General features: G+C 53.1%; 2 protein-coding genes across 2 annotated transcripts in view; one reads left to right on the top strand and one right to left on the bottom strand.

Moving 5' to 3' along the window:
* Positions 1 to 24,982, bottom strand: part of TAC1 (tachykinin precursor 1) — a 366,930-nt gene that overhangs the window by 335,089 nt on the left and 6,859 nt on the right. The gene's annotated exons all lie outside the window — the stretch shown is intronic.
* Positions 12,522 to 16,483, top strand: DLX5 (distal-less homeobox 5). The gene is given in 4 exon segments (XM_060247986.1): positions 12,522 to 12,887; positions 14,639 to 14,802; positions 14,804 to 14,824; positions 16,157 to 16,483. Coding segments are annotated over 4 exon segments (867 nt in total). The 5' UTR covers positions 12,522 to 12,532.

Below are 24,982 nucleotides of genomic sequence, written 5' to 3'. Positions count from 1 at the left end.
GATGTAGCAATGTCCTAAATGCAGGAAATGAATGGGGAGGAGTAATTAAAGGTAAAGCCTGTGCTTCATGCCTGAGCAAAAGAGCGTATGGTGAGATTGGCAGATGAATACAGAGAGCTCCCAAGAAGAGGAAAGTTTAGTATGAAAGATGAGAAGCTCTGTCTTGAATGTTGAATTTGAGATGCCAATGAAACATTCATGTGTTACTAATCAGGCAGGAGGCTGGAGATGCAGAGATGAAGTGAAGGGGGAAGTTCTGAGGTAGAAAAGCTGAGATGGGCATTTTTTGTGTCTATGTGATGCTGGGAAGCCATGGGATTTGAAGAGGGCACCCTGGAACAGTGCTCAGAGAACAGCAGGAGGCTAAAGGACAGATCCATGTGGGAGCCTGTTCAACAGAGGAGAGCAGAGGAAGAGGGCTGTTTCCATTGTGGAAATACTGAATAAAGCAACTAAACAGGTAGGAAGAGGAAATATTTAATAAAGCAATTATACAGGTAGGATGAGTGAGCAGAGATCAGAGCCACAGAGATGTACGGCATGACAAAAACAGCCAAACAGAAGAGAGTAGATTAACGAGACCAAAGACAGCAGAGGGATGAAGGAGGATGAGGGCAGGCAGTGAGGAGACCATGAATCATTCAGTGGCGTTTTGAAGGTGGAAATCAGATTGCAGAGGCTGTAGAATGAAGATGGAAGATGGAAGAAAGTCAAGGCTGCATGAGGAAGTAGCATGTTTGTAGCAACCTGGTAGCAAAGGACAGAAGGTAAATGGGGTGGTAGTCAGAGGGGCAGCATGGGTCAAGATTTTTTAAGAATAGGGAAAAGTTTTGGAGACTGCAGAGCTTGACTTTTATCCCAGTTGATGGCTGGGAAATCTAAAGAAGAAGCGAGAAAAAAACTGGATGAAAATCTATGCTTGGTTGGACACTCAAAACTCTTAAGGTTCTCTGGTGTGATCTGATTTCTTTTTCTTTTTTTCCCTATGCTTCTATTATAATACTTATCTTTAATCCAATTATCAAATTTACTTTGAATAAAATTGGTAAATTACTAGAATATAGTTAAAGATTTATATTATAAAACTTTAAAATGGATTATATATTGTTTAGATTAAAAGAATAATAAGAGATAACTTACGTTAGGAAAATATTGTAGAACTATCCTTTTGATTTTGGAAAGTATTTTATATAAAACAAGACCAGAATATATTGTGCTTTTATCCCTCTTTTTCCCTGTTCCCTATTTTCTAAACTTTACTGAAACTAATAAAAACTTTTGAAAATTAAAAATTAAGATTTTTAAGAATATGGGAGCAGGTAAACACATTTGAACACAGTCAAGAAGGAGCAGGTGGGGACAGGAATAAATGTTGGGAAAGGAAAGAATGGCAGAGAATATGTTGACAGAGTGAGTAGGGGTTAGGAAATGGAGGCACATAAAGAAGTTAGATGAGCTCAAAAGTAGAGACAACTCCTGAAGTGAGACAAGGGAAGGAAATGATTAAGGTCTATGATTTGGGAAAGCCAGGAGTGGAAGTGCAGGACTGTCTGGGACTAGGCCAAATGTATAACAGTAAACATTTGCGGTATGGACAGGAACTCAGGCAGGGCTGAAATGTTCCTCTGATTTTCCTTCAGTGCCTACTGCTTGTGTGCCAGTGTACTTTTATCTTTCTTCTGGAAACAATTTCCTGGAAATTCATGACACAGCCCAATGAGATTTGGCTACATCACAGTTACTTAGGGCAAAGGAAAGTAATGCAGCATATGGTTGCTTTTGCTCTGCATGAGCTTCAGTTCAGCTTGCAAGACCCAAGCAGGGTGTTTTGAGGGTCATTAATCCATAAGCATTTTAGTTGATAAGTTGTAGCGACTTGATAGCACATAACACCCGCCCTCAAATAGATCATATGGAAGAAAGAAAGTATTACAGAGTCCAGGCTGGTGGCCTTTTTCAGGTGGGCCTAATAATGCCATTGAAAATGCTCTACGTTTTTCTTCTGTACTGCTGTTCCAAGCTTTCTTTGGCTATTTGGGCTTGGATGCAGCCAGCTTTCACACACCATGTCACTCTCCCCTCTGTACTACACCCCATACCCCAGAGGGTTTTTGTTGATCCAAGTCTCTTGATCTCCAGCACGGTCTTTTGGTGGTCAAAGGGAGCCCCCTTTCTCCATTTTTTTGGGTGGCCATGAGCCATTAGTTGGATTCAACCCAAGGAGCCCCATCTCCCCTTCCGTTCCCAGGGTCAACTATGCAAGAAGTTCAGCTTCTGTATGCAAAGTTCAGGTTAGATTCAGTCTAAGAAATTTGTTTCTGGGATATCTTTTCTCATTTTTAAACCATTACTGAACCTCTGGCTGATATTGTCAAAATAATTCGGCCTCAAAGAAAAACTTGTTTATTTTCAGGTTTAATATCTTATTATGTATATCTTTCTGATAAACAAACCCCATATTCTTTTGATGAGTGCCAGGGAGGGTGGGAAGGAAGGAAGGAAGGAAGGAAGGAAGGAAGGAAGGAAGGAAGGAAGGAAGGAAGGAAGGAAGGAAGGAAGGAAGGGAGGGAGGGAGGGAGGGAGGGAGGGAGGGAGGAAGGAAGGAAGGAAGGAAGGAAGGAAGGAAGGAAGGAAGGAAGGAAGGAAGGAAGGAAGGAAGGAAGGAAGGAAGGAAGGAAGGAAGGAAGGAAGGAAGGAAGAAAGGAAGGAAGGAAATGTGCCAGCATTATTGCATCTTCATCACTGAGCACTTTTTTGTGCTATACACAGTGGTTAATTTATCTGATAATAGTTCTCCGAGTGAAGATTTGTCTTCTAAATACTAAATATTTATCTTTTTCAGAACTTACAGTCAGGTTTTTAATTTCAAAGGAGTTATATTAAGGAGAAAATCATTGCTGATGTCAACTAAAATGCTTTTATCATGATGGTAAAAAATAAGCTACAAAGAAATTCTAAAGCAGAAACGTCAAACTCATTTGTTATGAGGGCCATATCTGACATGAATGCCACTTTGTTGGGCTGGGCCATAAGTGCCATAAAATGTTGTGTCAGGTACTGGAGCTCCAAGTTGGTGTGTCCTCCCTGCAAAGTCGGGAGGGGGAGGAGGAACAGAGGAAAACCCACATGGATGGATTGGCGAGTCAGCCATGCAGCACTGGGCAGACACCCCTGCTCTTCCCAGAGGGGGGCAAACCCCTTCCCTCCAGCCCACTGCTGCTGCCAGTGCTGTAAGTCCAGGGTAAAAATGCAATGTGGCTGGGTGTTGTGAGCTCTCCCTTGCTCCAGAGCCAACATGGAAGGGAACTAGGAAGACAAGTTGTGGGAACGGGGGGTGGGGGAGCAGTAGCCCAGGCACAAGGCTATGTGCCCAGCAGGAAGGCAGGACCCAGGCCAAGCAAAGACTGATAAGCTGGAGACACCTGTGTGCCTCTGTTGGCCTCCAGCCAGTGCTGCCAGGTGATCTGTGGTGGGGCAATGCTAGAACTCAAGCCAGAGATCATCAGCAAGTCATGCCATCCTCATGCAGCAGCACCTGCCCAGGCCAAAGGCCACCGAATCCTCGGATGAAGGAGTGGGCACCATGCAGTCAAGGCTGCATATGTGACAGAGGCCGCAGGCCACCCAGTGACCAATATAGCTGGAGATCACAAGGTGGCAGCTGCCTACAGCTGAAGGTCACCAAGTGTTCTGGAGTGGGGGGAGGCCCAGCCACCAAGTTGCATGCTTGGTGGCAGGACTAGGTGTGGAAAAAACTTCCTGATGTGTGGAAGAGACTGCAAAAGAGCGCACACACCCCTATGGACCACAGCACAGCTTCCACAAGGGGGGGTGCAAATATGGTGATGGCATTGTCCACCAGCAGGCCTCAGCAGAGGATGATCTGCACACACACACACCACTATCATGGACAGCACCCCCAGAGCTGCAGGCCAAGCAGACAGGCATGCGATGTCACCTTGAAGCCCTGAGCCTGCATGAATGCAGGTGTGGTGGCTCCCAACTTACCAGTGCTGCTGAAGCAAACGAGTTCTGCATATGAGATTGTTCCGTCATGCTGAAGCCACAATCAGAGTGGCTCCTCCCACTCCTCCCTGAGCAGCCTTCCATTTCCTACATCATACTAGTTGCTTGTGAGGCAGATAAGACTCCTAGATGGGCCATTTCCAGCCCCTAGGCCTTATGTTTGACTCCTCTGTTCTAAAGGGCTCTGTTAAATCTACCAACTTGTGAAGACACCATCCTATGAAAAGGAACTGCAAGCTTTTACAATTAGAGTCAAACTATGTCAAAATGCTAAGCAAGAGCAAGGAAACTGAAAGGAAAGATAAATACAGTCAAAACTCTTGGGGAAGCTTGGAGGCTATTTAAAACTACAATCCTAGAAGCTCAGATAAAATATATACCACAAATTAGGAAAGGCACAAACAAGTATAAGAAAAGGCCTGCATGGTTAACAAACAAAGTAATGGAAGCTGTAAAAGGTAAGAAGGAATCCTTTAAGCAGTTGAAAGCTAGTCCAAGTGAGATTAATAAAAGGGACACAGGCTGTGGCAAATCAAATGCAAGACTATGATCAGGCAGGCAAAAAGAGACTGCGAGGATCATATTGCAAAAAACATAAAGACCAACAATAAAAATTTCTTCAAATATATTAGAAGCAGGAAACCAGCCAGGGAGGCAGTGGGACCCTTGGATGATCAAGGGGTAAAAGGATTACTGGAGGATAGGGAAATGGCTGAGAAGCTGAATGCATTTTTCCCCTCCATCTTCACTGTGGAAGACGAGAAGTGTTTGCCCACTCCAGAACCACTTATTTTGGAAGGTGTGTTGAAAGATCTGAGTCAGATTGAGGTGACAAGAGAGGAGGTCCTACAACTGATAGACAAATTAAAAACTAATAAGTCACCAGGTCCGGATGGCATACATCCAAGAGTTCTAAAAGAACTCCAAGTTGAACTTGTGGATCTTCTGACAAAAATATGTAATCTTTCATTGATACCTGCCTCGGTTCCTGAGAACTGGAAGGTAGCAAATATCACCCCATCTTTAAAAAGGGTTTCATAGGAGATCAGGGAAATTACAGGCCAGTCAGTCTGACTTCAATACTGGGAAAGTTGGTAGAAACCATTATCAAGGACAGAATGAGTAGGCACATTGATGAACACGAGTTATTGAGGAAGACTCAGCATGGGTTCTGTAAGGGAAGATCTTACCTCACTAACCTGTTACATTTCTTTGAGGGGGTGAACAAACATGTGGACAAAGGAGACCCAATAGATGTTGTTTACCTTGACTTCCAGAAAGCTTTTGATAAAGTTCCTCATCAAGGGCTCCTTAGTAAGCTTGAGAGTCATGGAGTAAAAGGACAGGTCCTCTTGTGGATCAAAAACTGGCTAATTAATAGGAAGCAGAGAGTGAGTATAAATGGGCAGTCTTCGCAGTGGAGGACGGTAAGCAGTGGGGTGCCGCAGGGCTCAGTACTGGGTCCCATGCTCTTTAACTTGTTCATAAATGATTTTGAGTTGGAAGTGAGCAGTGAAGTGGCCAAGTTTGCAGATGACACTAAATTGTTCAGGGTGGTGAGAACCAGAGAGGATTGTGAGGCACTCCAAAGGGATTGGTTGAGGCTGGGTGAGTGGGTGTCAACGTGGCAGATGAGGTTCAGTGTGGCCAAGTGCAAAGTAATGCCCATTGGGGCCAAGAATCCCAGCTACAAATACAAGTTGATGGGGTGTGAACTGCAGAGATTGACCAAGAGAGAGATCTTGGGATCGTGGTAGATAACTCACTGAAAATGTCAAGACAGTGCGTGATCGCAATAAAAAAGGTCAACGCCATGCTGGGAATTATTAGGAAGGGAATTGAAAACAAATCAGCCAGTATCATAATGCCTCTGTATAAATCGATGGTGCAGTCTCATTTGGAGTACTGTGTGCAGTTCTGGTCCCCGCACCTCAAAAAGGATATTATAGCTTTGGAAAAAGTCCAGAGAAGGGCAACTAGAATGATTAAAGGGCTGGAGCACTTTCCCTATGAAGAAAGGTTGAAACGCTTGGGACTCTTTAGCTTGGAGAAACGTCGACTGCGGGGTGACATGATAGAGGTTTACAAGATAATGCATGGGATGGAGAAAGTAGAGAAAGAAGTACTTTTCTCCCTTTCTCACAATACAAGAACTCGTGGACATTCGATGAAATTGCTGAGCAGTCAGGTTAAAACGGATAAAAGGAAGTACTTCTTCACCCAAAGGGTGATTAACATGTGGAAGCTGGCTACAAGCATAGCCAGCTTCAAGAGGGGATTAGATAAAAATATGGAGCAGAGCCATCAGTGGCTATTAACCACAGTGTGTGACACAGAGTGTTGGACTGGATGGGCCATTGGCCTGATTCAACATGGCTTCTCTTATGTTCTTATGTTCTTAAGAGCTTAGACTCTCCATTCTGTCCTTATAGATTTTTGTTGTTGTTGTTCTAGTCTGCATCACCTTACATTTACCCATGTTGAACTTCATTTGCTGCATTATTGTCCCCTCACTTAATTTTGAGAGATCCTCCTGTAGGTCTTTACAATCCACCATCCTGAATAATAAAGTATCATCTGCAAACCTGACTACTGCACTGCTCACCCCTAATCCCAAAACATTTATGAAAAAAAAAAATTATGAGATTCCATTGCTCACTTCCCTCCATTGCAACAACTGTCCATGTATTCCTACTCTGTTTTCCACCCCTCCATAGGAGGACCTGTCCCCTTATCCCAAGAATGCTAAGCTTACTTAGGAGACTTTGGTGAAGTACTTTGTCAAAAGCCTTTGCGAAGACCAAGTACATGGAGCTACTGGATTGCCCTTATCCACATGATTATTAGTTTGCTCAAAGAAATCCGAGAGGCAGGACTTTCCTTTGCAGGACTTTCCTTAGTGTGCTCAAAGAAATCCGAGAGGCAGGACTTTCCTTTGCAGTCTGCTGATTTTTCCTCAGCAGACTTTGTTCCTCAGTTTGCGTAATGATCATCTCTTTAGTAACAGTTTTTGCTAATCTACATGGATCATATGTCGGGTTAACTGGCCTGTAATTTTCTGCATCCCCTCTTGATATATTTTTTAAAAACTAGGGGGACATTTGCTTTGGCCTATAAACCTCCCCCCCCCAAAAAAAAAAAAACCCTCATGCAGCACAGAGGCTGGTTTTTGGGTTTTTTGTACAAGTAACACATAGTTGTTGGTAGATCAGAAGTTTTATACTTGAGTTCCTGAAGAACCCTTAGGTGTATGCCACCTGGATAAGAATTTCATATCTTGTCACCTCAATTTGACACAATTTCTTGGACAACCTTCTTAAAAACAGTGGCTCCTGCATAGGTATGTACCCAACATTTTCATCAGTAAAAACAGGTGCAAATAATTCCTCTGCCATCTCCCCTCTTCCTTAAGCAATTCTTTTAGTTCTGTCATCCAAAGGACTCAGCTTCAGACCCTGGAGAGCCACTGCCAGTCTGAGTAGACAATACTGACTTTGATGGACTGAAGTTCTGATTCAGTATAAGGCAGCTTCATATATTCATATATCACAAACTGTATCAGTGCAGTCAGATATAAATGAAACACTTTAAAAATCCTTCCATTTGATGTTCAGTAAGCAATCTTTAGTACAATTCATGGCTGCTGATCTTTTTGGTTTGGCAGCCTATTTGTGCAAAGTCCTGGTGCAAATGAGTTTGGCGGGCCAGTACTGAATGGAATGAGCAGGTCAGTACTGAATGGAACAGGCCCAGGGATCAGCTCATCTCCGATCATCAAGTGACCCTGCTGCTGGGACATTTTGATCTGAACAGCGCCAACAGATGCGTGGAACAGCCGGTACATTGTCTTTATCTTGTCCCTTTTCCATCGGATGTCTTATTTAGACAGTCTTTTAGGTGAACCCTGACCTAGATAGCCCAGGTCAGCCTGATCTTGTCAGATCTCAGAAGTTAAACAGGGTCAGCTTTGGCTACTGTTTGGAAGGGCGACTTCCAATGAATACCAGGGCTGTGGCGAAGAGACAGGCCTATAAACCTCCCCCCCCCCAAACCTCCCCCCTCCCAATCGAGCTCACTGCCAAGTGGTGCAGAACACAAAAGAGCTAGAACTTCTGACTGCCAGACAATCTTAGGATCTCCTCTTGGCTATACTACACACACTGCCATGCTCTTATTATCGTCAGTCTTCTTGGCCCTTCTTTCCCATGCACTTGCAGCAGCTAGTATTACCTAATGGCGATGCACCTGATGCGTGGATACTATAGACCCATTTAGAAGCAGAGGAAAGAGAATGACCTTTCAGCAGACTGTTTTTCCTCCGGGTGGGTGGTACTTCCTGCTTCTGCAAGGGGACGTGCATACAGCAATGAACCTCTCGGCCACGAGATGGCACTCGTATAAAAGACTTCAGCATCTCTATCTAGCTTTTGGGGGATGCTGAAAATAACTTTCTTTTTTTGGGCCGCCTCTCGTCCTTCCTACGTGTCTTGATGGTCCTGAGGTTCCTTCCTGTCCCGAGCGCGAGAGGCTGCTCCAATAAAGCAAACTCCCAACTCAGCAGAACACGAGTTTGGGGTTTATTTGAATGCTTTTCCAGCCCAAAGTGCCGCCGCCACAGGCTCCCGCCGTGACCACTTCAGCCAGCCAGCACCTCCCCCCCCCACTCGGATCCCCGAGCCCCAAACAATGAGCAGATTGTGCAAGACCCAGCCGGCTCCGGCTTCGTTGCTGAAAGCTCCCTGGACGCTCCGCTCCGGATGTTCCAAATATAAACCACCGAGGAAAGCAAAAGAAAGTCCAGCGATGGGGTTGGAGCTGGCGCAGAGACGGGGCAGCCGATCGGCAGAGAAGGGCAAATGATGCCTAGCCGAGCAAGCAGCCCCCCACCCCACCAGCAGGGGCACTTCTTCCCGAGAGGCGAAAGGGGCTGGGGGGGGGGGGGGTAGGAGTCAGGTCAACTCCTTCTCCTAAGGCAGAATCCCACCCAAAGGACGTTTAGAAATCCCCGAGATAATTGTGGCAATTTAAACCGGATTAGAAAATAGCCACGATGCATCCAACTCGCCTCTTGGGGCCCGCAGTATCTCCAAAGGCAACGGGCGCTGCACTGCTCTTCATCCGCAGCAGTCCCACAAAATGGGTAGCCGCCGCTGGCCCTGCGCACACGTGCTTGAGAGACCCGGGGGTGGGGGTGGGGGGCAGGCAGCCACGTTGCTCTGGAGCAGCAACACTACAACGCTCGAGTCCAAGGGCGCCTTTCAGACCAACAACGTTGTATTGGGGGGGGGGAGGGGGTTGCGACGAGCTTTGGTGTGCACCATGCACAAGGCTGCAGATACTCGAGGGACCGTGAAGTCCACGGGACTGGGCCCCAGTGGTTGGGACTGACGCTGAGGTGCCCTGAAGCGCTGGGAGCTGGAGAAAAGTAGCCCGTTGGGGTTCTCTTCGTCCCCTACCGGATTTTGCACAGAGGAGGAATTCCGCGCCAGAGAGAGAGCTTGTGGCCGACCCCAGGTGGATGTAGGCCGCGCGGGATGGAATTCAAACACACAGAGACGCACAATCGCACACACAAACACAAACACACAGAGAGGGCTTGTGCGCTGCAGCTTGAACTGTTTCTCACGCCATTCTCGCCAATGTTTCGGCCTTGCCCGGGCCTGTTCAAGCGCACTTCTGACAAATTTATGGCAGCCTCGGGATTTATGGTTTCCGCGTCCCCGCATCTGGCAACCCCCCGCCAGAAAAACCAAAACCTTCCTAGGAGGACCCATCGGGTGTCGAGTGGGCGGCTCCAGACACTCCGCGTGCACTCTTCTTCTTCTCTCTCTCTCTTCAAAAAAGGTTATTTGCCATTGATTTGGGGGAAGCGATTCCTATAATTAAACGGTTAGGGATTTGCCTAATGTGATTTTATAAGAGCGGCGGCCCCGTCCAAAGCAAACAAGGCGCTCGAGTCCAGCACAGCCGGCCGAGCGGCAGGAGCGACCCAACTGGCGAGGAGATCTTGGAGAAAGCAAACAGGCTAAATCTGGAGAGTAAACAGCCTGCGGAGGAGAAGCCGCGCACCCCCCCCTTCTCCTCCCCCCTCCCGCCCCAGTCACCGAAAACAGCCTCGGAGTTGTTTGCCTGGTGTCTCTAGTGAAGGGGGGGGGGGCTCATCTTTTCCCCTCCCCCCCCAGCCGCAAACAATTGTGCAAAAGGCTGCTAAAACCATTTCCAACATAGAGATGCTCCGTAGGCGCTGGGAGGGAGGGGTGTCTACTGGGATAACATTTCCAACAGAACTGTACTTCTCGTCTGGAGAAGTGTGCATGCGCACGATAGCTTACATTCTGAATAAAACTTTGTTGGTCTTAAAGGTGCTGCTGGACTCCTACTTTGTTCTACTGCTTCAGACCAACACGGCTGCCCACCTGGATCTATTTCCAACACAAGGCTTCGAAATGCTTTCTTTCACACACACACACACACACACACACACACACACACCCTTCTCCAGAATTGTTGCAAAGGAGGGTTCGTGTCCCTTCTGGGAGAAGTGCTGCTTTCCGTAGGCCTTAGCGCCGAGTAAGTCTATGGTGGATCGCAATCTCAGACCCCCGAACGTATTACTAAGATCCATCTATGACAATATTGGTGAACTTGGGGGAGTTTATAAAGGAGGTCAAACAAGGCACACGTTCCAGGCCGAAGGTTTCCAGCCTTTAAGATAAAGAAAGCATGCATGGGGGTGGGGCGATTGGAATCGGAACCTCGTGTGTGTGCGGGGGGGGGGGGGGATGCTTCATCGCATTGTTTCCCGATAGAAATCGCCTCCCAAAGCTGTTATGGGGTGGAGATGGGGCAGGAACCCTGCAAGCTTGTGTTCCTGCTGGAGGAGGGGTTCATCCGCTGGAAAAGAAAGAGATCTACGGAGGGGGGGACAGAAGAGAGGGGGTCCCAAAAGAATGGAACCGGGGGTCCAGTTGGGGAACGTCGGCTGTAGAAGATGCTTCCAAGAGCAGCTGTTGCAGCAGCCAAAATAGCTGCCCTCCCCTCCCTTCCTATGACTTTCCCACCTCCTAAAACACACACACACACACACAGAGAGGCTTCAGGAGACACGCACCGAGGCAGCCTCTTTGGACGAGACACCCCCTTGGCGCTTGACTGAGCCAGCGCGCTGGGCGAGTTTGCCTTAGGGAGTAAGCTGAGAACGTCTGAAGCTTCCCCCTCCCTTCTTCCCCCGGGGCTCGGTCGTGGTATGGCGATCAGGGGCCCCCGGGAGTCCCATACACGACCGAGAACTCCCTGGGTCTCGACTCTCCCCTCCCGCCGCGCAGTTCAGCCCGGCATAAGCGTCAACTGACCGGTTCCCTCCTCCCTCCCCCCTCCCCTCCCCTTCTAGAGATAACCCGCGGGGGGTGGGGGGTGGAGGGCCTCACTACTAGACTTGTCATTCCAAGTCCGGTCCCAACGCGTGTTTATTCAGAGGCGAGTGCTGCAGGGGCTGACTTCCCAGTCTATGAGCAGAGGTGATGCACAACGCCCAGTATGCTATAGTCCTCCCTTCAGTCCCGGTTGTGGTTAGCCTTCATTTGATTTCCGAGCGGTTGGGGAAAGTTTACTCCGGTTAAAATCCGGAGTAATTGGCCCACTGAATTCCCGGTCGTTATCACAGATGCTCGTTTTTCACAATGCAGAAATACCCCCCACCCCACCCCGCGGCGCTCCGTAATTCCTTCGAACCTTTATTCCCCCCATTTTACAGAGGGAAGAACTGAGGGCGAGAGCTCGAGGGCCCTCCAAGGCTGAATGCAGAGACGATGGGAACAAGCCTCTCTCCCTCCTGCGCAGGACCCGCGGGATGTGTGTCGCCTGTGGCGGTTTTCAAACCACTGGGGAACCCCCTCTGCAGACCCTCAAACGGGGGGACCACACTCCTAGTCTGGAAAACAGGCAGCTTTCCCAAAAGGTCCCGAGCATACCCTCTTTCCGGAGTCCAGAGAGGAACTCCAGCCTCTTCCTGTCTTGAAACAGGGCACCAAGGGGGTTGGGTGCGTGGGGGCCCACTAGCAGCCCCCCCCCCGGGGATTCTTTCTGCCCCTCCTCCCTACTACTCTGAGTCTATTGCCAAAGTCTCTTCTCCCCCGGTCCCCAAGGAAACGGTGCAGCTGGTATTCCCTGGGCAACTTTTTTTTGGGGGGGCGGGGGGAACAGACAAGCGAGCCGCGGCGGCAGCAGCAGCAGAGCGCTTTGTTGTGCGAAACTCGTTGGACGAGTTAGGGTGTCGCTGCTCCTGATTGCTCTGGCCAATGGAACCCGATCCACCCCGCTGTGCGTAAGAGCGCAATTAAGGATTTAACCAAGCCTCTACGCTCCCTGCTAGCAGTCTGCCAGAGCCAGCCCCAGAGAGCTCGCCGCCACCACCGCCGCCGCCGCCTCCTCCTCCTCCCTCCTTCCTTCCTTCCTTCCCTCCCCCCGCCATGCCTGCCTAGAAGACCGAGCCGCCCGCCTCCCAGCTATGACAGGGGTGTTTGACAGAAGAGTGCCAGCTATCCGAGCCAGCGACTTCCAGGCTCCCTTCCCCACCGCGGCGACTACCATGCACCACCCGCCCCAGGAGTCGCCCACTTTGCCCGAGTCCTCGGCCACGGACCCCGACTACTACAGCTCCCCCGGGGGAGCCCCGCACGGCTACTGCTCGCCCTCTTCGGCCTCCTACGGCAAAGCCCTCAACCCCTACCAGTACCAGTACCACGGCATGAACGGAGCGGCCGGCAGCTACCCCGCCAAAGCCTATGCAGACTACGGCTACGCCAGCCCCTACCACCAGTACGGGGGCGCGTACAACCGGGCACAGAGCGCGGCGCAGCCAGGTGAGAGGCCGGCGGGCAGGAGGGTGGGCGACTGTGGCGGGCCGGTTCGCGCTGCGTGTGGAAGGGAAAGGGCTTCTCCTTGGTGCGGCCGTTCTCAGTTTGTCTCCTCTCGGAGCTTTAATCCGAAGTGTGTGGGGGGAGGGGGGCAGCAACAGTTCCTTCCAACTCTGTCCCAGCAACAGTTCCTTCCCAACTGAATTGGAGGACAACAATTCAGTCCGGATCATTTCCGCTCCCCGGTTCCGGATCGGAAAGCTGGCGACTGGCGAACTGGGAAGGGGCACCTCCGCGTAGCCCCCTCCCGCTGCGCCTGCAGTGAGTGGAAGGCGACTTCGGAGTGGGCAGGGGAGAGGGCAGGAAAACAGCCGGATTTCTCCACCATCCCCCTCAAGGAAAAGGAGCAGCAAAGAAAGAAAAAGGCTTTCTTTGAAAGGACCGAAAGTTTTGCGGGTGGGGGTGGGGCGGGCGCGCTGAATGGTTGCGGGGGGGGGGGGGCGGCCGAGTTGCGGAGGGGGACAGGAGGCTGCAGAGGAGGAAAGGGCTGCTTGGATCTCACCCCTCCATCTCCTAAAGGACTTGAACAACCGGGCTAATATTAACTCGCAGCTGAGCCCAGGAGCGAATGCCACACAGGGAGAAGCGCGGTTAAGCAGCTTCCTTGCGGTTCCTCCGGCAGCAAACTCCGGAAAACCCACTCCGGACTGCGCTGGGCCACCCCGGCCCTCCCCTCCCACACGTCGCCTCCGCGGGAAGGACTCGTCTGTCGCCAAACCCAGGCGACCCGCCGCCCTTCCAGCCCACTGCGGCCTGGCCTGGACAAGGGTCCTTTTTTAAAAAGAAACTATCTAACTTTACGAAGTTTTAATGTAAAACTAACTAACTAAATAAAGATCTTGCTGAACTTCTCCCGCCGGGGCGCGCGCGTTTCGGACTCTTGCGAGGGCTGCTGCCTCCCGCATCAAAGCGAAGGGCCGGGAAAGGGCCAGTGGCGCGTTAAGAATTTGTAAAAGGAACCAGACGCAGCTGCTGAACCTCTGGCGCTGGCTCGCTCCCCCCCCCCCCCCCGCCGCCCTTTCCCCCTTCGGCCGATCGGCGGCGAGATTGTTTGGGAGAATCGACTCTCTGTCTGGGCCGGATCTGGCTCCTTTCGGCTGCAGGCGACGGAGAAGGAGGAGAAGGGGCTCCTTGTGGCGGGGCTCCCTTTCAACTCGCCGGCCAGCCCCATCGCCTGTCCTCCCCCCCCCCCCCCCAAAAAAAAAGCTCCCGCTAGGCTGGGGAAATGCGCGGCCCTGGCGTCGCCGAAAGGGAGGGAGCCCCAGCGGGTCCTTCGGTCGCCACAGGGAAGCCACCCCGAGGAAGGCCGCGGAAGGTTCGTCGGGGGGGGGGGGGGGTCTTGGGTTTCAACCCATCGTGGTCCAAGTCTAGCCGAGTCTCTTTCCTCCTCTGGAAAATGTTGGAGTGACCAGTGCAACAGAATATTTAAGAAGGAAGCAAGACTCTAACTTAGCCTGCCCTCCAGCACGGGCAGATACCACCCCAGACCTTCCTGCGCTCCCTACCTGGTCAGTTCTCCCTGCCTCCCAATTTTGCTGTGTCTCTGGAGACAAAACCGCGGGGCTGCCTTGGCAAACTTGTCCCTTCCCTCCCGGCCTACCCGCCGCGATCCAGAGTCTTGGCTGCGAGGAGTCCTGCGGCCCCGGTCTGACCTGCCTTTCTCTGTCATCCCCTCCCCCCCCCCCCAATTCTTTTAGAAAAAGAGGTGGCTGAGCCGGAGGTGAGGATGGTGAACGGCAAACCAAAGAAAGTGCGCAAACCAAGGACTATTTACTCCAGTTTTCAGCTGGCGGCCTTGCAAAGGAGGTTCCAGAAGACTCAGTATTTAGCCCTGCCGGAAAGAGCCGAGCTGGCGGCGTCCCTTGGGCCTGACCCAGACACAGGTAAGGGCCGCGGCCTGGGCATGCCTCGCCGACCCCCGGGACTGCTGACCCCCTCCTGCTTGCTTCTGCTACCGCCCGCGGGACTCTTTCCCTTCCCGGGCTCTCCGAAGCGACCCCCCGCCCGCCCCGCCCCCACAGGTGTTTGCTGGCCTTTGTGCCGGGCGTTGGGGTCTGCGAGGGAGGCTTCGCTTTTCTGCTGGGGCTTTTGTCTCTCGAAACCCAACCCGGTTTTCTTCTTGGGGGATTTCATTGTGCGCCTACTTTTGTTTCCGATTTGGAAAGCGGACTGGTTGCAAACCCACCAGGCCTCCTTCGAGGGGGAGGGGGAGGCCGCTGCGATTAGGGTCGGGGGTGGGGGGAGGTGGCGGTCACGATGCTTTCGACGCCGTTTTTCGTTTTACTGCCACGTAAAATGCTCGGGGAGTGGCGGCCAAGCGCCGTCCCGGGCGTCTGCCAAGTGTTCACTGGCAGGATTTTTTTTTCCAAATTGTTTTGTTTTGTGTCAGGCTTTTAAATCTTCGTTGCTCCAAGGGGGGGGGGGGGGAGGAACTGTCGGTCTTGGACACTCTTCCCTTTCCAAATCCCGCTGAACCCGGGAGGGAAGTGCGGCTTGTTTGGTTCAAGCGTGGCCTCTCTGCGGCGCCTGGCGTCCTGGGACCCCGCCGGCCGTCGCTCTCCGGGGCTGGGGGAAGCAGGGAGCGAAGCCCGCCCAAAGACACAGCAAACAAGTCGCCGGACCCGCCATGTTCACACGGCGCCCCTCTATCGCGTGTCCTTCTGCCATGAAAACACTACTGTGGGCAGCTTCGGCAGACCAAGCCTCATATCCCAAAACAGGCCATTAAAAAAAAAAATTGCCGGCGCAAGGCCACGATCCTGCTTTCCTAACATCTGGTGGCGCAAGAGAGGCAGGTTTGCCCTGGGAAGATGGCCGCTTTCCATTTGCAGAGCGACCCCAGAGCCAGGGAGAGCCTTGCTTCTGCTGACAGCCCCCGGTCCTCGCCTTCGGGGAAGCCCGGCTTCCTCGGGCGTGTGTTTAGGCTCACAATGGCCGGGTCCGATCTGCTGTGCCTTCCCTTGGTCCCAAACACAAGGCCTAAGTTGGGGAAGCCACGAGGCCGGCTGAGTCCAGCAGACCTTGCAAACCTCTCCTTGGATCCTGGGGGTCCGCTCCCCCGAGGAAACGTGCCGAGAGGGGCCGCAGCAGCGCAGAGCCCAAGGGGGGCGGCGGGGGTCTCTGGATTGTCCATCCCCTCTCCCCACCCCCCCCCCCGCTTGAGGTCCGCTCCCCGCGCTTCCTTCCTTGACTTCTGTCCCCTCTTGCTCCCCTAGGTGAAGATCTGGTTCCAGAACAAGCGGTCCAAGATCAAGAAGATCATGAAGAACGGCGAGATGCCCCCGGAGCACAGCCCCAGCGCCAGCGACCCCATGGCCTGCAACTCCCCCCAGTCGCCTGCCGTGTGGGAACCGCAGGGCACGGCCAGGTCCCTCGGCCATCACCCGCACGCCCACGGGGCCGCCTCCAACCCGTCGCCCGCCTCCGCCTACCTGGAGAACTCGTCGTCCTGGTACCCCAGCGGCAACTCCCTGGGCGGCCACCTGCAGCCCCACGGCTCCCTACAGCACCCCTTAGCCCTCGCCTCCGGGACGATCTACTAGGCTGGACAGCAGCGGCGGCGGCAGCAGCAGCAGTTCGCCTTTAGACCAGCCGCCCCCTCCCTTTCCCGCTTGCCTCCCTCCCTCCCTCCCTCCCTCCCTCCCTTCCTTCCTTCCTTCCTTCCTTCCTTCCTTCCTTCCTTCCTTCCTTCCTTCCTTCCTTCCTTCCTTCCTTCCTTCCTTCCTTCCCGGCAGCGTTTTATTGGTAAAAGGAAAGGAAACAAATGCGAAAGGGGGATTTTTTTCGTTGTTGTTTTTTTTATTTGTTTTCCTTTTTTTTAAGGGAAAGGAAACTCTTCATGATGAAATGTGTAAAGCTTGTGCATGTAACTTATTGCATTTCAAAGGAAACTTCCCCAGCCCCCCTCTTTTTTTAAAAAAAGAAAAGAAAAAAAACCAGACGGACTTTTTGGGTTGTTTCATCAGCTGTGGACACTTTGCAAAGGTGCCTTGAAATCTTATGACCTCAACTTTTTTCCAGAGACTTTTTTCAATGTCATTTTAACCCTGTAAATAACTGTAGATAGAGGAATTAAACTGTATATTCTGAATAAATAAAATTATTTCCACCATGAGAACAGGAGAAAAAAAAAAGACACGTTACCAAGTATTTCTTTCCTCCGGTTGTTAAAGGGGAGTCGTCCGGGAGTGTAGACGCTGAATATCTCCCCACTCCTGTTTTTTTTACGGTATTTTTGTTGGGGTTTGTCTTTCTGTTTTTTCCCCTTCCCTCTGTCCAGTAGGCCCTGCTTGCGCGAAGGTGCAGCCATTCGCATGTTAACCCTCCCCCCTCCGTGGCAAGGAAGGGCAGGCGGGGGCTCCTTTCAGTCCCTCCACAAAAGCCAAGGCCGCTTAAGGCGAAATGGCCTCGGAAGAAAAGGCGCAGGATGGGGGGGGGGGCGAATCTATCCCCTCCCCCCGAGTTACCCAGCAGCGCTGTGCCTTGCTCTCTTCTCAGCCTCTCTCCCATAAAAGCAATTACCCGAGAGAAAGCCGGCTTCCCATCAGCTAATTATCCAAATTACATTTCCTTCCAAAGGAGCTCCAGGACAGGACAAGACGCTAAAATGGAGAGAGAGAGAGAGAGAGAGAGAGATCCCCCCTTTCTTCTCCTTGGTCTGCGTTGGAGACAAAGGCAACCGGCGAAACTGGGGCCGCTGGGGAGCTCCGCCCTTTTGGAAAAAGTCGATGGGTGCAAGGCCCTTGGCCTACCTCTTCGTGCTCTCCCTCTCTTTCCCCTCCCCTGTCAAAACTGCGTTCTGGCCGACAAAGGAGAAGGCCCGATACTAGGGAAGGTCCCGGGCAGTTGGAGGGCTCCTTCCCGCCCGGGTGTCTTCCCCAGCACGCCCAGTGAGCAAAGCGCAGCTTCCAGTCCTGGACTTTTGGACGCAGAACGTTGTTGTTGTTTGTTTTTAAATCGCACCCTCCTGGGGTTTCTCCAGCCCTAGATAACTGGTCTGCCTTTAATCGCTTTGGGGCCCGATGCAGAAAGGTGGCAAATGACCTCTAGGAAGACCCATCCGGGTCCCCCTACCTCCTCTTCCAAATTGTACCATCCTCCCCTTTAAAATCTGCTTTAGCAACCGGCAAATGTATTCTCCGGTGGTAAAACGCCGGGAGTAAATGTGGGGGGTGGGGAGGGAGAGAGACAGAGGATTAGAACATTTTAAAAAATCACATCCTGTCATCTGAGGATTTCAGTAAGAGCTGTTCCAGGGTTGGGAGACAAGACCTGAAAAGGCACGCTTTGTAGCCCCGAGCCAAGTTACCTGTCTCTAGACTCTCGCCCGGCTTCTTTCCCTTCCCCCTTCTTTTCTTTCAGGCTTTTTTTTTTTTTTTTTTAAACCATTCTATTTTTCAGTTCAGAAGATCCCAGCAAGGTTGCTTTGAATTAAACCGGTTTGGGAGCGCAGCAGTCGATTTTAGACCAACAGGACTGGATCTTAGGATGGTTTTTTGTTGTTGTTTTTTTGTGGAATTTCCCTGGATTTTAGGCGAGCGTGTGCCCGCCCGCGCGTGCCCGCGGAGGCAACCCTGCACAAAATGGCCTGCTTCATTGTTCTTTGATCCTAGCGGCAGAGCCTCCCCTGCAGTGAGGGGTGGGGAGAGAAACTAGGAGTTCTGCAATCCGCCCCCAAAGACTCTTTCCAGGTACACTCCTCACAGACACACACCTCGCTTTGTTGTCGTTGTCTTCACTCCACATTTAGCAGAAATGCTGTCTCTGAGGAAGGATCTGACGTGTGAAATATTAGGGGATTTCCTTGTCCCTAAAACGATCCACCCCAAGAAAGGGTCTGATTTCCCTTACAGTCGTGGCGGGGATTTTTCTTCCTCTCTCTCGCTGCATCCCCCCCCCCCCCCAATATTCCCCTGTGTAATAACAGTAAATTCAAGTACGAAGTATCTTTTTTTTGTGTTTTGCTCAGCGCTGTGGATGAACGGCTGCAGGAGAAGGGGGGGGGGCTACCTAGAAAAAAATGCAAGAGAGCCTCCTTTTGCAGAGTGAAACCATTTGTGCAGCGTAAGCTGGAGGCGGGAGGGGGGCTCTTTGGGCCCGATCGACTCGGCCCTTGAAGCTCCTCTCGGTTCTGCCTGCCCCCGAAGGCGAACAGCTTCTTTTCCAAGCAGGCCTTCAGGTCGGTTTCCAGAGCCAGGGTTCCTCTTTCCCCCGGGCTTCACCGCCTCGCTGTGCCCCACCCCAGTCTAAAAAGGATCGGGGCCTTTGCTCCTTCGCAGACAAGGCCAGCGCTAAAGGGGGGAGGGGGGTCTGGAAGAAAGGGCTTCTTCCCCTCGCCTGATCCTGGAAGCGGCGAAAGAACAGGCGCCGCCCGCCACCAGAGGAGACCCGCTTCGTGTCTGCGGCAGGGGGCCCAAGAAGAGCGGGTGCGTCTTCGCTTGCAGACGACCCTCCCAGCCCGGATGACCAAGAGCTTGCAAGGAAGACACCTTCTTTTCCTTTTGGCCAATCGATTGTGCCCTCCCGGAGGAACTGGGCTTGGTGCTTGGGGGACTCGTCGGCTCTTTCAAAGTTGGCTTCTCCCTCCCGCTCTCCGCCTCCCTCCCGGGCGTCGCTGCCAAGTGGAGCTGCTGGGGCGAGGGGAGCCGAGAGGAGACGCATTCCTGTGGGTGCCGAGCGGCTCCAGAGCGGAGCCACAGGGCCTTCCCGAAGGACACAGCCCGGGGGAAGCGAGCAGCCCGCAAGCCTCGCCGGCCTTGATCTGCCTCTTCTGGGCTGCAGCTCCACCCCGGGGCTCGCCCGCCCACCAGCCAGCCAGCCAGCCACAGGCGCACCCACCCGCCTTCCTCCCCTCGGCTCCGCTCGGCCTGGGCAAGGCCGGCTCACCCGCTGCGCCGCCTCCACGGACCAGGCAGCCCTTGTCTGAAGCTCCCCGCACCTCCAGCCCGCCAGCTTGGGATGCCTGGTCTGGCCTTCCAAGAATCCTCCAGGGCCTGCCTAGACCCCAAACCCTCCCCCTTGAGGGACGCTCCTCAGCCCTCCCCGAGCACCCCTCGATCTCGTCTCCTTCAATGGCAGGACTGACCCCTGCAGAAGTCAAGACTTTCCGTGAATCACCTTTGGAAAACTCCACTGGGCTGCTGAGCGTTTTCCAGCCCTCCCTTCTCGCAGGGCCCATTATAGGGACCCCCCCCCCACCCCGCCGCCCAATCATCCCAGCTGCATTTCAAGGTGGGAAAGCGGCCTCCAGCCCTCCCCACCGCCTCAACTCCCCCAGGAGCCCTCGGCTGTCCTCTCTCGGCGAAGTCAGTCCCCTCCACCGAGTGGCCTTTCGCCCGGGTTCTTCTCCTCCTCCCACCCCACCCCACACGAGGCCCAGCAGCACGGGCATCAGCATTTCCCCCTCCCCCTGCCCTGTCTGAGACGCTCCCGGGGGGCCTTTTGGAGCCGGGCCTAGGAAAGCTCGCCCTGGCAGATGCTCAGCCCCGAAGTGGCGCCCGGCAGTGGGTGGGTGCGCGGGGGGTGGGAGGGAAGCACAGAATCGCGGAAGGAGGGTAAGAAATCTGTGGCCTCAGAAAAGTCCGAGCAATGGGAGGGAGATGTTGGGAGGGACTGGAATAACCCCTCACCCCACCCCCGTCCTCCTCCCTCTCGCTGCTTGCATTGCTGCATGGACCGCTCGCTTTATAGGTCGGTTCCAAACCCTGACAAGAGAGGCGGGACTCTGGGCGCGGGCGCGGGAGAGGAAGCGGGCGCGCGCCTCTGCGCGGGCCCGGCGGGGAGTGGGAGACGGCGCGCCCCGAGGGTCTCAGCAGCTCCCCGGATCTGGAAGGCGCGCAAGCCTTGTGGGGAGCCCTCCTCCGCCTCCTCAAGCCAGCTTTTATAGCAGGCCACCAAATGCCAGACATTACGATCTTTCATCAAATGAAAACACCTTAGCAAGCCCCGGAGGCGTTGATGCCTTCTCCCGGGGCGCCCAGCCAGCTTCCAGCTTTCCCGGCCGGCAATACAGGCGCTCTTGGGCGGTGGGTGGGTGGTTTTACGGGAGGGGGGAGTTTAACCCTTCCTTCCTCTGCTGCACCTGATAGGAGGATGGAAAAGAAAGCAAACCCTGGCATCCCACGGAAGAGAAGCCCTGACCGTCCTCCAAAACGATTCCAGAGGGAATGAGGATGGTTTGGTTTCTCGACGCCCCCTCCGTCCTCCCTGAGCTGGTCCTCCCCAAGCCCTCCCCCCATAGAGTTCTTCCTTGCCCCACCTCTGCCCCTTGCCGCTCTCTGCTGGCACAACATCCCGGAAAGGACCACCTGACAGCTCCGCTTCTTGCACGTGGTTGGCACCGGGGGAGGGGAGGATGATCAGTGCCCGAAGGCAAGGGGGGGTCACCCCGAGGCCTGCTTCTAGGGGAGACCTGTGGTTCTGCGCCGAAGGCCCCTACGGAGCCTCCAGTTGGGGGGCCGGCCCTTCATCCCGCTTGCAGGCCTGGCTGGGTAGCATTTCCCTGGGAGAGTCGACGCCGGTCATTGGGAGAGACTCCAGTGCAGGTCTGGGAAAGCGGGTCAGCTGCAGGCCCCGACTGGAAGACCTCAGTTATGTCAAGAGGGATCCTTCCCCAGTGAATTCGGTGGGGGCTCCCAGTCTCTCCCCCTGACTTCAGAGGCAGCCAGGCTTGCCGTGGCTTTTCTTGAGTCTCTCTGTTTCCACCCCACCCCCACCCCCACCCCCCGGGCTGGGTTGGGGCTGGTCTCGGGCGGGGTGCAGGCGAGAGGGAGCGCGGCTGTCTCCTGCCAGGTAAGGAAGCGCGGGGCATCTGCTGCGCGCTTCCCAGAGACCAGAGAGACAATAGAAGCGAGAGCGCTCCTCTGCGACAGGTTGCTCGGTCTAATTAATTGCAATTAAGACCTGCCTGCCTAATTGCCTTTGGGGTTCCCAAGGGCCCCGTCCAATGAGGGAAGGCGAACGAGAAAAGCGAGTCTTCTTCGGGCTCGGCGCGGGAACGGCTCTGTCGTCACCAGGGCGAGAGCGAGGCAGGCTGCGGCTCCCCCCACGAAGCCCGACTCCAAGGGAGGCTCAGGCTTAACCCTTTCCTCGGAAGCCAGCCTGAGCCTCCCCCCCCCCCCCCCCACGCACGCTGGCCTGGCAAGAAAGACCGCTGGGGACGAGGGGGGCTCGCCGTGCCAGGCACTGAGACTCGGCTTGGGAACTCCAACCAAGGGGCAGCTTCCACTGGAAGGCCCGGGCATCCGGGGTCACCCGACCAGCCCTTGCAGCGGGAGGAGCCGCGGCCTCCCAGACTGGCCACTGGCGGCAGCTGCGCTGGATGGTGGGATCCAACAGGGCCCTTCGTGTGGGTGGGGGGGAATGAAGATTCCAGTGGAAACCCACCCTGGGAACTGGTTCCACATCGTGTGAACCGGGGCACAGTGGTGGCCTCTCCCTTCCTGCCTCTTCTGTTCCTTGCCCGCCTCTCCGGCTGCACCCTGAAAAGAGAGGAGAGGATCCTACTCGCGTGCAGGCGCACGCCACGGACCATCGGCTCCTGCCGATACCACTAAGGCCCGCTTGCCGGTCCAGCTTCGGACACGCAACGCTGCAGCCGCCTGATTTGCTGGGTTCTGAATCCCCGCTCTTCTGATTCCCCCCTGAATCAAGGCAGTCTCTCTCTCTCTCTCTCTTTTGTCCTCCCGAGTTTGATTTGATCGCTCCTGTTCACATTTCACTTTTGTATTCCCCCCCCCCCTCTTCCTCTATCATTACTCATTGACTGCCCCGTGAAATTACAATCGTACATTTACAGCTCAGCAACCCATTTGTAGTAGGGGGAAAAAAAGTCTAAATAATGGCCGAATTAGCCCTACTGGACAGTTTCAGATGTAACACTCTGTAATAATTATATTGCAGGCTGGATTAGGATGCTATTATCATAATCTGGACGTTTACAATTATCTGTAATTTGCAAAGATGCGCCAGGTCTTGATTACAGCGGTTTTTTTTTTTTTTATCAAGCTAACCATCACTAAACAGTGACAGTAATAACAGCTAATTTTGCTGGCAATATAAGAGGTGCTGGGGTGTGCAAACAATTTCACACCTGGATATGCTCAGTCAACCAAGAATATAGAGAAAGAGCTTCTGCCCCCAGACTCAGAAAAATATTCTCCACCGCTACCGTTCACTATACATTTCCTTAGACCCTCATCTCTGCTTAACAGATTTGCACGGGGGTAAGTTTTTTTAAAATGTATATATATTTGTCTCCTCTACTGCCGCGTCTCTTTTCTGGGGTAGGCTTTCACTCTTTGGTGACGCTTGCTTTTCATTCTTTTTTTTTTTTTTAATTTTTTGTCACCTTGCTCTTTACCATGGTTAATTTTTTCTCTCCTCCTCCCCCAAACCTTCGTTTTAACCAAGTCACGACGACCAGCATTTATTTATTTATTTATTTCGCGGTACGTTGCTGCTCCCCCCCTCCCCCATTACTAGAGAGGTACGCCCGGTTGCATCGCTATGGGGTTGGCTTGTCCATACCGGGTCTCTCCCCCCCCCCCCCCTTTATTAAGTTGACTCGACCTGTCTGTGCTGCATGACTCACAGGTTTAGAAAGGAAAGGGAAGCACTGGGCGGAGGGGGGGGCGGTCTGACTCCAAACCGATAAGAGAAAGCGGGGTCGTTCTGTTTTCACTGTGAGGGGTGTCTGTTTGGCCACGAGCGGGGGGGGGGGGGGGTTCGGATTTCTCATTCTGTCCCTACGATTTGTTCTATATAGAGCCAGATCTCGGGATCGAGATCCACCCTCTCTAGAAAACCGCCATCTGCTGCACCCAGAGTAATCCACTCTGTGAACTGGCAGTAAGGTGAGGTGAGCTATTGGTGCTTTTATGCCTCCAGCCTAAATCTACTAATCTGAAAACAAGGCTACAGGTTTGCAAGTCGCTTTGAGTTTAATCGGACATATTTCCTTGTGCACGCCTGCTAGGGCTCCCCCCCCCCCCCTCAACCCAGGTCGATTTGGTAAGGAACGAAGTGCTGGCTGCTTTTCTTATTCGGGCAAATTCTTCCCCACATTGTCTACCAAAAGAGTCATGACAAGGGAAAGAACTTTGAATAAAAATGCCCCACCAGTCCTAACTTTGTCATGTTAGAAACCCATCTTTTCGTAGCCCTGTCCCTAGGAACAATATCTCCCATAGGTATATAGATCATCTAATACTCCTCCTTTCTGGAGTTTGTTGGACATCGGGGGTCAATTTAGGCTGCTTCCGTGTAAGGTGCTGCGAATCGGACCTGGCCTGGATGTTTAGTGGGATTCTTTAACTTGTTCGACTTCAGAACATCGGCCAGGCTTTCGATTTCGCCTGCGTTTGAGGTCCCGATTACTCTGGGACAACCCCGACCTATATAACCACTAGGCGTTTTGCCATCCAGTTCAGTGGCAGGTGTATTATCTCCCCCCCCACACCCCGCCCCCCCTAGTACATCTGTCTCTGGGTTCCCCCATCTTCTTTCACCCCGTCCTATTTAAGAAACTGGAAATGGGAAAGACTATCATGTTGTTACTTCGGTCGGAATTTTGGAGGCGGGGGTGGGGGTGGGGGTTGAGCAAAGAGGGATTCTATTTACCCGGTGGGTTTTCTGGTCGACCCCTTGCCTCGGTGAGCGAGGAGAGACTCGGTGTTCTTGTGGAACGGCAGACCTGTCTCTCTGCCATCCATAGATGACGCTGTTTCCCGAGTCTCCCGCTTGAGCGGCAGCCGGGTGACTGAATGCCTTTCTCGTTTTACTTGGCCCAGTCGCTCCCTGACGCCAAGAGGCCTGCCTTGCAACCCGCTCACCCCAGCCGCGCTCGTCTAATTGTCGTTGTAAACAAATCCTATTCCCCAATCTCACTTCTAATCCTTCTCCTAAAGTAAGTTTAAAACAGCAAAGGGGGTGGGGTTGGGCTGGGAGTGCGGAAGGCCTTTACCCAGATCTACTCCCCGCAACACTTCTCCTGCCAGCCATCTCCAGCGAAATGAGATGGTAGAGCCATGAAAATGTTAACG

This window comes from Heteronotia binoei, chromosome 10 (assembly GCF_032191835.1).
Source record: "Heteronotia binoei isolate CCM8104 ecotype False Entrance Well chromosome 10, APGP_CSIRO_Hbin_v1, whole genome shotgun sequence".
Classification (NCBI taxonomy): domain Eukaryota; kingdom Metazoa; phylum Chordata; class Lepidosauria; order Squamata; family Gekkonidae; genus Heteronotia; species Heteronotia binoei.
This window is presented reverse-complemented; position numbering and strand designations above follow the sequence as displayed.